Raw genomic sequence first — 14,403 nt, 5'->3', positions numbered from 1 at the left:
TTAGTTTAAGGTGTACAATATAATGATTCAACACATCCATACATCACCCAGTGCCCATCACAACAAGCGCAATCCTTAATCCCCATCACGTATTTAACCCATTCCCTATATCAACCTCCCTCTGAAAACCATCAGTTTCTTTTCTATAGTTAAGAGTCTCTTTATTGCCTTGCCACTCTCTTTTTTATTCCCTCCACTTATGTTTTCTTTCCTAAAATTCACATGAGTGAAATCATATGGTATTTGTCCTTACCTGACTTATTTCACTTAGCATAATACTCTCTACTTCCATCCATGTCCTTGCAAATGGCAAGATTTCATTCTTTTATATGGCTGAGTAAGAGTCCATATATATATATGTATGTGTATATGTATGTATATATACATACATACAAAACACAAACTTATACATTCATCAATCAATTCACAAAAGGGAAGTTTCCATACCTAGCTGTTGTAGATAATGCTGCAACAAAAATCAGACTCCATATAACCCTTTTAATTACTAGTTTTGTATTCTTTGAATAAATAATTAGTAGTGCACTGGCTGGATCATAGAGGATTACTATTTTTTTCTTTTATTTTTTTAATATGAAAATTATTGTCAAATTGGTTTCCATACAAACCACAGTGCTCATCCCAACAGGAGCCCTCCTCAATACCTATCATCCACTTTGCCTTCCCCCCACACCCCATCAACCCTAAGTTTATTCTCAGTTTTTAAGAGTCCCTTATGATTTGGCTCCCTCGCTCTCTAACCCCTTTTTTTTTTTGTTCCTTCCCCTCCCCATGGTCTTCTGGTAAGTTCTCAGGAGCAACTTAAGAGTGAAAACATATGGTATCTGTCTTTCTCTGTATGACTTATTTCATTTAGCATAACACTCTCCAGTTCCATCCATGTTGCTACAAAAGGCCATATTTACTTCCTTCTCATTGCCATGTAGTACTCCATTGTGTATATAAACCACAACTTTCTCCATTCATCCGTTGATGGACCTTTAGGCTCTTTCCATAATTTGGCTATTGGTGAAAGTGCTGCTATAAACATTCGGGTACAAGTGCCCCTATGCATCAGCACTCCTGTATCCCTTGGGTAAATTCCTAGCAGGGCTATTGCTGGGTCATAGGGTAGATCTATTTTTAATCTTTTGAGGAACCTCCACACTGTTTTCCAGAGCGGCTGCACCAGTTTGCATTCCCACCAACAGTGCAAGAGGGTTCCCATTTCTCCACATCCTCGCCAGCATCTATAGTCTCCTGATTTGTTCATTTTAGCCACTCTGACTTACAGGAGGTGGTATCTGAGTGTGGTTTTGATTTGTATTTCCCTGATGAGGAGCGATGTTGAGCATCTTTTCATGTGCCTGGTGGCCATCTGGATGTCTTCTTTATAGAATTGTCTATTCGTGTCTTCTGCCCATTTCTTCACTGGATCATTTGTTTTTTGGAAGTGGAGTTTGGTGAGTACTTTATAGATTTTGGATACTAGCCCTTTGTCCGATATGTCATTTGCAAATATCTTTTCCCATTCCGTTGGTTGCCTTTTAGTTTTGTTGATTGTCTTCTTTGAAGTGCAGAAGCTTTTTCTCTTCATGAGTTCCCAATAGTTCATTTTTGCTTTTAATTCCCTTGCCTTTGGGGATTTGTCAAGTAAGAAATTGCTACGGCTGAGGTCAGAGAGGTTTTTTTTCCTGCTTTCTCCTCTAGGGTTTGGATTGTTTCCTGTCTCACATTCAGGTCTTTTATCCATTTTGAGTTTATTTTTGTGAATGGGGTAAGAAAGTTGTCTAGTTTCATCCTTCTGAATGTTGTTGTCCAGCTCTCCCAGCACCATTTGTTAAAGAGACCGTCTTTTTTCCATTGGCTATTCTTTCCTGCTTTGTCAGAGATGAGTTGGCCATACGTTTGTGGGTCTAGTTCTGGGGTCTCTATTCTATTCCATTGGTCTATGTGTCTGTTTTCGTGCCAATACCATGCTGTCTTCATGATTACAGCTTTGGAGTAGAGGCTAAAGTCTGGGATTGTGATGCCTCCTGCTTTGGTCTTCTTCAAAATTACTTTGGCTATTAGGGGCCTTTTATGGTTCCATACAAATTTTAGGAGTACTTGTTCTAGCTTCAAGAAGAATGCTGGTGCAATTTTGACTGGGATTGCATTGAATGTGTAGATAGCTTTGGGCAGTATTGACATTTTAACAATATTTATTCTTCCAATCCATGAGCATGGAATGTTTTTCCATTTCTTTATATCTTCTTCAATTTCCTTCATAAGCTTTCTATAGTTTTCAGCTTACAGATCTTTTACATCTTTGGTTGGGTTTATTCCTAGGTATTTTATGCTTCTTGGTGCAATTGTGAATGGGATCAGTGTCTTTATTTGTCTTTCTGTTGCTTCATTATTAGTACATAAGAATGCAACTGATTTCTTTACATTGATTTTGTATCCTGGGACTTTGCTGAATTCATGTATCAGTTCAAGTAGACTTTCCTTAGAGTCTATCGGATTTTCCATGTATAATGTCATGTCATCTGCAAAAAGTGAAAGCTTGACTTCATCTTTGCCCCTTTTGATTCCTTGGATTTCCTTTTGTTGTCTGATTGCTGATGCTAGAACTTCCAACACTATGTTAAACAACAGCAGTGAGAGTGGACATCCCTGTCGTGTTCCTGATCTCAGGGGGAAAGCTCTCAGTTTCTCCCCATTGAGGATCATATTAGCTGTGGGCTTTGATGATGTTTCAGTATGTTGCTTCCATCCTGCCTTTTTCGAGGGTTTTTATTAAGAAAGGATGCTGAATTTTGTTAAATTCTTTTTCTGCATCGATTGACAGGATCATATGCTTCTTATCTTTTCTTTTATTAATGTGATGTATCACATTGAATGATTTGCGAATGTTGAACCACCCCTGAACCCCAGGAATAAATCGCACTTGATCATGGTGAATAATTCTTTTTATATGCTGTTGAATTAGATTGGCTAGTATCTTATTGAGAATTTTTGCATCCATATTCATCAGGGATATTGGCCTGTAGTTCTCTTTTCTTGTAGGGTCTATCTCTGGTTTGGGAATCAAAGTAATGCTGGCTTCATAGAATGAGTCTGGAAGTTTTCCTTCCCTTCCCATTTTTTTGGAAAAGCTTGAGAAGGATAGGTATTATCTCTGCTTTAAATGTCTGGTAGAATTCCCCAGGGAAGCCCTCTGGTCCTGGATTCTTATTTGTTGGGAGATTTTTGAAAACTGATTCAATTTCTTTGCTGCTTATGGGTCTGTTCAAGTTTTCTATTTCTTCCTTTTTGAGTTTTGGAACTGTGTGGGTGCTTAGTAATTTGTCCATTTCTTCCAGGTTGTCCATTTTGTTGGCATATAGTTTTTCATAGTATTCCTTGAGAATTGCTTGTATTTCCAAGGGATTGGTTGTAATAATTCCATTTTTATTCATGATTTTATCTGAGTCCTCTCCCTTTTATTTTTGAGAAGCCTGGCTAGAGGTATATCAATTTAGTATATTTTTTCAAAAAACCAACTATGGTTTCATTGATCTGCTCTACAGGTTTTTTAGATTCTCTATTGTTTATTTCTGCTCTGCTCTTTATTATTTCTCTTCTGCTACTGGGTTTGGGGTGTCTTTGCTGTTCTGCTTCTATTTCCTTTAGGTGTCCTGTTAGATTTTACATTTGGGATTTTTCTTTTTTCTTGAGATAGGCCTGGATTGCAATGTATTTTCCTCTCAGGACTGCGTTTGCTGCATCCCAAAGCATTTGGATTGTTGTATTTTCATTTTCATTGGTTTCCGTATATATTTTTTTAAATTTCTTCTCTAATTGCCTGGTTAACCCATTCATTCTTTAGTAGGGTGTTCTTTAACCTCCATGTTTTTGGACCATTTCCAGACTTTTTCCTGTGGTTGATTTCAAGCTTCATAGCATTGTGGTCTGAAAGTATGCATGGTATGATCTCAATTCTTTTGTATTTATTGAGGGCTGTTTTGTGACCCAGTATGTGATCTATTTTGGAGAATGTTCCATGTGCACTCGAGAAGAAAGTATATTCTGTCGCTTTGGGATGCAGAGTTCTAAATATATCTGTCAAGTCCATCTGATCCAATGTATCATTCAGGGCCCTTGTTTCTTTATTGATCCTGTGTCTAGATGATCTATCCATTGTTGTAAGTGGAGTATTAAAGTCCCCTACAATGACCACATTCTAATCAATAAGGTTGCTTAGGTTTCTGATTGTTTTATATATTTGGGGTCTTTCAGATTCAGTGCATAGACATTTATAGTTGTTAGCTCTACCTGATGGAGAGACCCTGTAATTATTATGTAATGCCCTTCTTCATCTCTTGTTACCGCCTTTAAAGTCTAGTTTGTCTGATATAAGTATGGCTACTCCAGCTGTCTTTGACTTCCAGTATCATGATAGATAGTTCTCCATCCCCTCACTTTCAATCTGAAGGTGTCCTCAGGTCTAAAATGAGTTTCTTGTAGACAGAAAATAGATGGGTCTTCTTTCATTATCCATTCCGATACCCTATGTCTTTTGTTTGGAGCATTCACTCCATTTAAATTCAGTGTTATTATTGAATGATATGTGTTTAGAGTCATTGTGATGTGTGTAGGTTTCATGCTTGCAGTGATGTCTCTGGTACTTTGTAGTCCTTGCAACATTTCACTCACAGAACCCTCCTTAGGATCTCTTGTAGGGCTGGTGTAGTGGTGATGAGTTCCTTCAGTTTTTGTTTGGGAAAACATTTATCTCTACTTCTATTCTGAATGACAGGCTTGCTGGATAAAGGACTCTAGGCTGCATATTTTTTTGTTCATCACATTAAAGATTTCCTGCCATTCCTTTCTGGCCTGCCAAGTTTCAGTAGATTGTTCTGCCACTAGTCTTATCAGTCTCCTTTTATATGTTAGAGCATGTTTATCCCTAACTGCTTTCAGAATTCTCTCTTTATCCTTGTATTTTGCCAGTTTCACTATGATATGTCATGTAGAAATCGATTCAAGTTACGTCTCAAGGGAGTCCTCTGTGCCTCTTGGATTTCAATGCCTCTTTCCTTCCCCAGATCAGGAAAGTTTTCAGCTATGATTTGTTCAAGTACACCTTCAGCCCCTTTCTCTCTCTCTTCTTCTTCTTCTGGAATTCCTATGATATGGATATTGTTCTGTTTGATCGCATCACTTAGTCTCTAATTCTCCCCTCATACTCCTGGATTTTTTTAATCTTTTTCTCAGCTTCCTTTTTTTCCATAATTTTATCTTCTAATTCACCTATTCTCTCCTCTGCCTCTTCAATCTGAGCTGTGGTCGCCTCCATTTTATTTTGCACCTCATTTATAGCTTTTTTAGCTCCTCATGACTATTCTTAGTCTCTTGATCTCTGTAGCAATAGATTCTCTGCTGTCCTCTATACTTTTTTCAAGCCCAGTGATTAATTTTATGACTACTATTCTAAATTCTTGTTCTGTTTTATTGCTTAAATCATTTTTGATCAATTAGTTAGGTGTCTCTGCTTCCTGGAGTTTCTTTTGAGGAGAATTCTTCCGAACTCTCCTTTTGGGTAGTCTCTGTGGTGGCTCCAAACTTCAGGGCACTTTCTATGTGCTGTCTGGAGTAACTTGTGTTTGTGGGCAGGGCCACAGTCAGACCCTCTGTCTGCCCACAGCCCACTGCTGGCACCACAATCAGACTGGTGTGTACCTCTCCCTGGGGCAGGACTCACTGTGGAGTGGTGTGGCCCCTGTCTGGGCTACTTGCACACTGCCACACTTGTGGTGCTGCTTCTATGGGATATGGCCAAGGGCAAATTAGCCTGGGTGGATATGCAAGGTTCACAGGGGCGGGAGGGGCAGGCTTATCTAGCTTTGCTGTCAGTGGTCCCCTGCAGGAGGGGCCCTGCAGCACCAGCACATAGGCGGACCCATTGAGGGATGGATCCACAGAGCACAGTGTTGGGCATTTGTGCGGTGCATGCAAGTTCGGTGACCGGAACTGGTTTCCTTTGGAATTTTGGCCAGGAGATGGGAGAGGGAGATGGCGCTTGCCAGCGCCTTTGTTCCCCCACAGAGCTCTGTCCTTCCAGGGCTCAACAACTCTCCCTCCGGCATCCTCTCGCCCTCCCTGTTCTCCAGGAGTAGAGCTGTTGAGTTTTAACATTCCAGATGTTAAGTCCCTCTGGCTGTCAGAACTCACGGAGTCTGGCCCCTCCACTTTTGCAAGCCAGACTTAAGGGGCTCTGCCTTGTCCGGCGGGCTGCCCCTCCACCTCCCAGCTCCTTCCCGCCAGTCCCTGTAGCATGCACTGCCTCTCTGCCCTTCCTACCCTCTTCCGTGATCCTCTTGTCTACGCTTGGCTCTGGAGAGTCCGTTGTGCTAGTCTTCTGGCGCTTTTCTGGGTTATTTAGGCAGATGTGGGTGGAATCTAAGCGATCAGCAGGACGAGGTGAGTCCAGAGTCCTCCTATGTCACCATCTTCCTAATCACTTGAGTACTTCTATTTTTAACTTTCTGAGGGACCTTCATACTTTTCCACAATGACTGCATCATTTTGCTTTCCCACCAAAAGTATAGAGGGGTTTCATATTCTCTACATCCTCTCCAACTGCTGTTTCTTCTGCTGTTAATTTAGCCATCTAACAGGTATAAGGTGATATTTCAATGTAGTTTTGATTTGCAAATCCCTGATGATCAGTGATGTTGAGCATCTTTTCATGTGTCTTTTGGCCATGTGGATATCTTCATGGAAAATTATTCATTTCTTCTATCCATTTTTTTAAATTGGATTATTAGTCTTTTGGGTGATGAGTTTTCTAAATTCTTCATATACTGTGGATAGTAACCCTTTATCAGTTAACTCATTTATAAATATCTTCTCCAATTCCATAGGCTGCCTTTTAGTTTTCTTGATTGTTTCCTTTGCTGTGCAGCTTTTTCATGTAGTCCCAAAAGTTTATTTTTGTTTTTGTTTCCCTTGCCTCAGGAGATATATCTAGAAAGAATTTGCTGTGGCTGATGTCAAAGTTACTGCCTATGTTCTCTTCTATGATTTTTATGGTTTTGGGTCTTATACTTAGGTCTTTAATCTACTTTTAATTTATTTTTGTGTATGGTGTAAGAAAGAGTTCCAGTTTGGGGCGCCTGGGTGGCTCAGTTGGTTAAGTGTCCAACATCGGCTCAGGTCATAATCTCACAGTTCGTGAGTTCAAGCCCCACATCAGGCTCTGTGCTAATAGCTCAGAGCCTGGACCCTGCTTCAGATTCTGTGTCTCCCTCTTTCTCTGCCCCTCCCATGCTCATGCTCTGTGTCTCTCTGTCTCAAAAATAAACAAATATTAAGAAAAATTTTTTTAGTAATTAAAAAAAAAAAGAAAGAGTTCCAGTTTCTTTCTTTTGCATGTTGCTGCCAATTTTCCAAATACCATTTGTTGATGAAATGGTCTTTTTCCCACTGGATATTCTTTCCTGCTTTGTCAAGATTAATTGACCATATAGTTGTGGTTTCATTCTGGGTTTTCTATTCTTTTCTTTGATCTATGTGTCTCTTTTTGTGTCAGTACACTGTTTGAATTACTACAGCTTTGAAATATAATGTGAAGTCCAGGATTTTGATGCCATCAGCTTTCCTTTTCTTTGTCAAGGTTGCCTTGACTATTCTGGGTCTTTTGTGGTTCCATATTCTTCCTTACCAGTTTGGATATACTCTACGTACAACTGCTAGTTTTCTGATTTCTGTGCCTAGGACTTTCAGTACTATGTTGAATAAAAGTGGTGAGAATGGACATCCCTGTCATGACTGTAGAGGAAAACATTAATTTTATCCCCATTTAGGATTATATCACCTGTGGGTTTTTTATAGATGGGCTTTATTATGCTCAGGTATTTCCCTCCTAAACCTACTTTGTTAAGTGTTTTTATCATGAATGGATGTTGTACTTTGTCAAATGCTTTTTCTGCATCTCTTGGAAGGATCATATGTTTCTTATACATTCTTTTATTAATGTGGTGTATCACTTTAATTGATTTGCAAATATTGAGCCACCCTTGCAGCCCAGGAAATAAATGCCACTTGAGGAATGTTTCTTTTAATGTACTGTTGGATTTGGTTTGCTAATATTTTATTGAGAATTACTGCATCCGTGTTCATAAGGGATATTGGCACTGCAGTTTCTCTCTCTCTCTCTCTCTTTGTGTGTGTGTGTGTGTGTGTGTGTGTGTGGTGTCTTTATCCAGTTTTGGAATCAGGGTAATGCTCACCTCACAGAACGAATTTAGAAGTTTTCCTTCCCTTTCTATTTTTATCTTCTTTTGTCTTGCTTTAAATTTTTTTTTCTTTATATTTTGCCAATTTAAATACAATATGTCTTGGTGCTGGTCTGCTTTTGTTTGAGAAGAACAGGTATTAACTCTTCTTAAATGTCTGGTAGAATTTGCCCATGAAGTCATCTGGTCCTGGACTGCTGTGCCCTGGGAGATTTTTGATTCCTGATTCAATTTCTTTGCTGGTTATTGGTCTGTTTAAGTTTTCTATTTCTTCTTATTTTAGTTTTGGTAGTTTATATGTTTGTAGGAACTGATCCATTTTTCCAGATTGTCCAATTTGAGGGCAAATAGTTTCTCATAACATTCTCTTATAATTGCATTTCTGTGGTGTTAGCTGTTATTTCTCCTATCCCCTTTGTGATTTTATTATTTGGGTCATTTATCTTTAATCTTTGATATGTTTGGCTAGAGGTTTATCAATTTTATTAATTTTGTTCAAAGAACTACGTCCTGGATTCATTGATCTGTTCTATTGTTTTTTTTTTAACTTTCTATATCATTAATTTCTGCTCTGAAGTTTATCATTTCCTTAATTCTGCTGGCTTTAGGCTTCTTTTGTTGTTCTTTCTAGATCCTTTAGTGTAAGGTTAGGTTGTCTGAATTTTTTCTTGCTTTTTGAGGTAGGCCTGTATTGCTATATACATCCCTCATATGACCACATTTGCTGCATCTCAAAGCTTTGGACTGTTCTTATTTTCATTTGTTTCCATGCATTATTTTCATTTGTTTCCATGTATTTTTTTTATTACTTATTTGATTTCCTGATTGACCCATTCATTCTTTAGTAGCATGTTGTTTAACCCCCATGTATTTGTTGTCTTTCCCTATTTTTTTCTTGTTGGTGACTTCTAGTTTCATAGCATTGTGGTCAGAAAAGGTGCATGGTATGACTTCAAAATTTTGTATTTGCTGAGCCGTGTTTTGTTACCAAACATGAAATCTGTTCCAAAGAATGTTCCATGTGCACTTGAAAAGAATGTTTTCTGCTATTTAAGAATGGAATATTCTGAATATATGTGTTAAGTCCATCTAGTCCAGTGTGTCATTCAAAGTCATTGTTTCCTTATTGATTTTCTTTAGATGATCTTTCCACTGATGTACGTGGGGTGTTAAAGTCCCCTATGATTTTTGTGTTATTATCAATGAGTTCCTTTATATTTGTTATTATTTTATAGATTTGGATGTTCCCATGTTGGTTTCATAAATACTTAATTTGTGATATCTTCTTTTTGGATTGTACCCTTTATTATTATATAGTGCCTTTCAATATCTTTTGCTATACTTTTTGTTTAAAAGTCTATTTTGTACAATATAAGTATTACTACTCTTTCTTTGGAAATTGATTTGGATGATTGATGTTTTTACATCCCCTCACTTTCAATCTACATTTGTCTGTATGTCTAAAATGAGTGTCTTGTAGGCAGCATATAGATGGACTTGTGCGTTTTTTTAATCCATTCTATCATTCTATGTCTTTTGATTGGAGCATTCAATCCATCTACATTCAAATTATTATTGATATATATTATTGTCATTTTTATTACCTCTTTTGTGATAGTTTCTGGAGATTTTTTCTGATCTTTTCTTGTCTTTCTCACGTTCATGGTTTGCAGATTTTCTTTAGTGATATATTAGGATTTTTTCTCTTTATTCATTGCATGTTTATTAATGGTTTTTGATAAATGGTTACCATTCAGTTTGTATATAAGTTCTTCTGCAAATAGCACTCTATATTAAGTTGATGTTCATTCAAATTTGAACCTATTCTTTCCTCCTTTTCTCCCCACAATTTAGGTATATGTCACTATATTTTCCTTTCTGTGTGTATGAGTTCCTGAACTGATTTTTACAAAAAATATTCATTTTTATTGCTTTACTATTTCTTGCCTTTATTCTGTCACTTTTGGTCTCTCCTTTGCACTCAAAGAGTCCCCTTTAATATTTCTTGCAGGGCTGGTTTAGTGGTCACAAACACCATTAGTTTTTGTCTGGAAAACTCTTTACCTTGCCTTCTATTCTGAACATTAGCCTTGCTTGACAGAATATTCTTGGCTGCAGATTTTTCCCATTCAGCAAGTTGAATATAGTATGCCACTCCCTTTTGGCTTACCAAGTTTCTGTTGGGAAATCAGCCACTAGCCTTAAGGGTCTCCCTTGTAAGTTAAGGACTTCTTTTGTCTTGCTGCTTTTAAGATCTTTTCTTTATGACTATATTTTACCAATTTAAATACACTATGTCTTGGTGTTGGGCCTGCTTTTGTTGATTTTCATGGGAGTTTCTCTGTGCCTCCTGGAACTGGATGTCTATTTCCATCCCAGATTAGGGAAGTTTTCAGCTATTATTTCTTCAAATAAATCTTCTGCCCCCTTAATCTCTCTCTTCTTCTTGAAAATCTATAATATAAAAGTTATTCCATTTGATGGTTATTGAGTTCCCTAAGTCTATTCTTATTTTGCATAATTGTCTCCTTTGCTCAGCTTCATTACTTTCCATACTTTGTCTTCTAGGTCATTAATTAGTTCCTCTACTTCTTCCATCCTGCTGTTCATTGCATCAGATATTTCTAATCTTGTTTATTGCACTCTTCATTTGTGATTCTTTTTTAATTCTTTTATCTCTGTAGTTAGGCTGTCACTACATCTTCTTTTCTCAGTCCCAGTGAGTATCCTTATGAAGGTTGCTTTTAATACTCTATCAGGCATGTTACTTATATCTGTTTTGCTTAGATTTCTGGCTGAGGCCTTATCCTATTCTTTCATTTGGGATATATTCCTTGTCTTTGCATTTTGTCTAAGTCTCTTCTTCTGTAGGAGAGAAAAGCCAATTATGTCCCTACTCTTTTGTTCCTAGAGAGGTGTCTCTGTGAACACTGCCTCACAGGGGCAAGATCAGAGAACAGCAAACAATCTCCCCATGTGTGCCCCAGGTGTTTCAATGACATCTGTCCCTAGGTTGTTTGCCTGCCTTCTCTCAAGGCACAGGGCAATGCCCTCAGGGCTCTATCCCAGCCAAACCTGTTGACCTTTAAAACTCCAGGCTTTAAGCCTTGCTGGTTGCAAGAACTCAGGAAATTCAGCCCATCAAATTTTCTAAGTCAATGGATTTGAGGAAATGTTCTCTTTGTGCACTCCCCTGTGTGCGTCTCTCTCTCTCTCTCTCTCTCTCTCTCTCTCTCTCTCTCTCATTCTCTCTCTTTCTCCCTTCTACTTGACCATAGGCTCATCCCCTACTCAGCAGCTGTGATCTATCTGTCCCTTAAACCATATCTTTGCATGCACTTCCTACCTTCCTCCATGTGGCCTCTTTTCTCTCTTTAGTTGTGGAGTTTGTTCTGTCAGTCTTCAGGTCAATTTCTGAGGTATTTAGAATAATTTGGTAGTTATCTAGTTGTGTCCTGAAATGAGCTGAGCCTAGAGTCCTCCTACTTCCTTTTTCTTCTCCTTCTCCTTCCAGGCATTATTTCCCCTCTACTGTGTTTTCTTTGCTTGTCTGTTTGTTTTACTGTCTTCCTAACTCTATCCATATAAACAACAAGATACCTTGTGCTGTTTTCCGGAAAGAGAACTTTGGTCTGTTTTTCTTCACCAAAAACAGAAACACAAATTAGTTCATTGAAAAACTGATTCAATGTGCAGGAGACCAAAAATACTAGAGGACACAAATAAGACAGCCCTTGCTTTCCAGAGATCATAGTGGAAGTGATAGTCAGGTAAGGATATTTTAACTCAACTCAAAAAACATACTTCTGAAGGGGCACCTGGGTGGTTCAGTTGGCTAGGCATCTTACTTCAGCTCAGGTCATGATCCTGTGGTCTGTGAGTTTGAGTCCCGCGTCAGGCTCCGTGTTGACAGCTCAGAACCTGGAGCCTGCTTCGGATTCTGTGTCTCCCTCTATCTCTGCCCCTCCCTCCCTCTCTTTCGCTCTCACTCTCAAAAATAAACATTTAAAAAATTTTAAAAAGCATACTTCTGAAATAGTTCTGTTGTATCAACAAGTTTCTGGACTCTCCTTTACATGATATAAATACAATCCATACAAACACACATACTTAAAAACCTGTAATACTCTGGGCACACACATTTTAAAATTACAACAAAAGTAAGGTACAAACTTACCATCATTTTTTCAAAAAGATCCAGTACTTCCTTTTCTGACAAATTCAACGATCGTTCATCATACAATGGCTGAGCTGCTGGAAACTCACTCATTGCAACTTGAGAATCAATAGGATGCTGAATAAAAGGTTTTTCTTTTTTGACAGTAGATTTTCTAAAACTTGTAATTCGGTCACGCTACAAAAAGAAAAAAAAATAAGAAACTCTAAGAAAGAAATCCAGAATCATAAATATGAAGTACTGAAACATCAAATAGCACTTAGTATAATACTGTCTTTTGACAAACTTATTTTAAGCAAGAATTTCTAGTTAGAGATTGCACAATTTTGAAACCTTTTAATTCAGTCTCAGAAGTCTGAGGTGTGAAAAGTAGTCCTCCAAAGTAAACCTTAGTGCCTCGTCATTTCCACTTTACACTGTAAATAGGTAAAATAAAGTCTTGCATCAAAGTTTGTAGTTGTTTGAGGGACAATAGTGGCAACTTTTGAATTATGAGAAATAAAGAAAGGAATAAAAAAGAGCCCCAATATTACTTCTCAGGTGGGAATTACAGTAATGTTTCTCTCTTCAAAGTGCCAAAAACTATGGACAAGTATCTACCGATACCTTGCAGCATAGTGGTCAAGTCTAATGGTTAATAACAAGACTCTGAAGCCAGACTGCCTGGTTTGAATCTGTCATTATTAGCTGAGGAACCCTGTGCAAATTACTGCTCTTTCTCTGTTTCTCATCTCTAAAATGCAGATAACAAGTTAATATATTTTAAATAATAATGATATTACCTACACTGCACAGGGTTATTATGAGATTCAAATAAGTTCATATGTTTAGTGTACTTAACTATTTTTTATTCTTGTTACTATTATTTCCTCCTTACTTTTTTCCCTAAAATTGAGGATTAACAAGACATTACCTTTTATATTTAATGGAAAATGTAACATAAATAAAAATGTCTTATTCCTACAAATACTATCATAAAGAACTTGATGTTTTACAGATATTAATTCTGTACCATTGATTCCACGTATAATCTCTAATAATTAGCACAATCTCTAATAATCAGCTTGCTATTTCATGTAAAGTGAGTTAATGACTCCAGGTACATACAAAGAGCCCAATCTGTTTTAAACCACAAAATATCAGACATCAAAAATTAGTAAGGTCCATAAAACTGAATGCAACTCAGTTTTATTCTGGTTTCTGTTAGAAAGCACATGCATACCATCAACTCATGTTAAACAAGCAGACATGTTAGATGTGAGGACAGTGCATCTTCACTGTCATGCTACTGAGTCTCATAATTATTTTAAAAACACAAAAGCATCACAGAAGTTATTACCCCAACTTATGTAAATTTCCACTGACCCCCCCATTAAAAGAACATACTTCTTATTTTGATTCAAAGAACACTTTCTTAAAATTAAATGTACTTTTAAAGAAATATGGCCAGTTTTATGCAACTTATTTAGGATTACAAAAATGATTTTAGAATATGGTTGCTTGTAAAGAGATTATATAAATCATAGTGTTTTAGAATTGGGAAGAAACTTGAAAATCATCTAGACCAACTCTCTCATTTCAGAAAAAAGTAACTTGATAAATTTATAAGTCCCTGGTCCCTATCCCGTTGTTCACATTAAGATTCATTTCTTTGTCAGGCTCTGGGCTGATGGCTCAGAGCCTGGAGCCTGTTTCCGATTCTGTGTCTCCCTCTCTCTCTGCCCCTCCCCCGTTCATGCTCTGTCTCTCTCTGTCCCAAAATAAATAAACGTTGAAAAAAAAATTAAAAAAAAAAAGATTCATTTCTTTACAATCATCTTGAAACTAATTCAAATTTTCTTTTAACTATTTAAGGAAAATTAAATTGGTTTAGATATGTATTATATCTTCAAACAACTCAAGAAAAAATATTAAGTAATCCCAAATAAGTTTGAGTACATATCCAACAGCCTAATTTCACTAACA

At 37.4% G+C, this 14,403-nt stretch overlaps 1 protein-coding gene across 8 annotated transcripts in view; it reads right to left on the bottom strand.

The window, feature by feature from the left end:
• The window catches only part of DIAPH2 (diaphanous related formin 2), a 1,054,294-nt gene that overhangs the window by 978,822 nt on the left and 61,069 nt on the right, over window positions 1–14,403 (bottom strand). For all 8 annotated transcript variants that reach the window (XM_030305030.1, XM_030305024.1, XM_032592287.1 and 5 more), the window contains one exon: window positions 12,439–12,615. In XM_030305030.1, the coding sequence (XP_030160890.1) occupies window positions 12,439–12,615 (177 nt within the window). The remainder of the gene's footprint in view (window positions 1–12,438; window positions 12,616–14,403) is intronic.

The sequence above is a fragment of the Lynx canadensis genome, chromosome X (assembly GCF_007474595.2).
Source record: "Lynx canadensis isolate LIC74 chromosome X, mLynCan4.pri.v2, whole genome shotgun sequence".
NCBI lineage: Eukaryota > Metazoa > Chordata > Mammalia > Carnivora > Felidae > Lynx > Lynx canadensis.
Note: the sequence above shows the minus strand (reverse complement) of the source record. Positions and strands in the feature narration are given on the sequence as shown.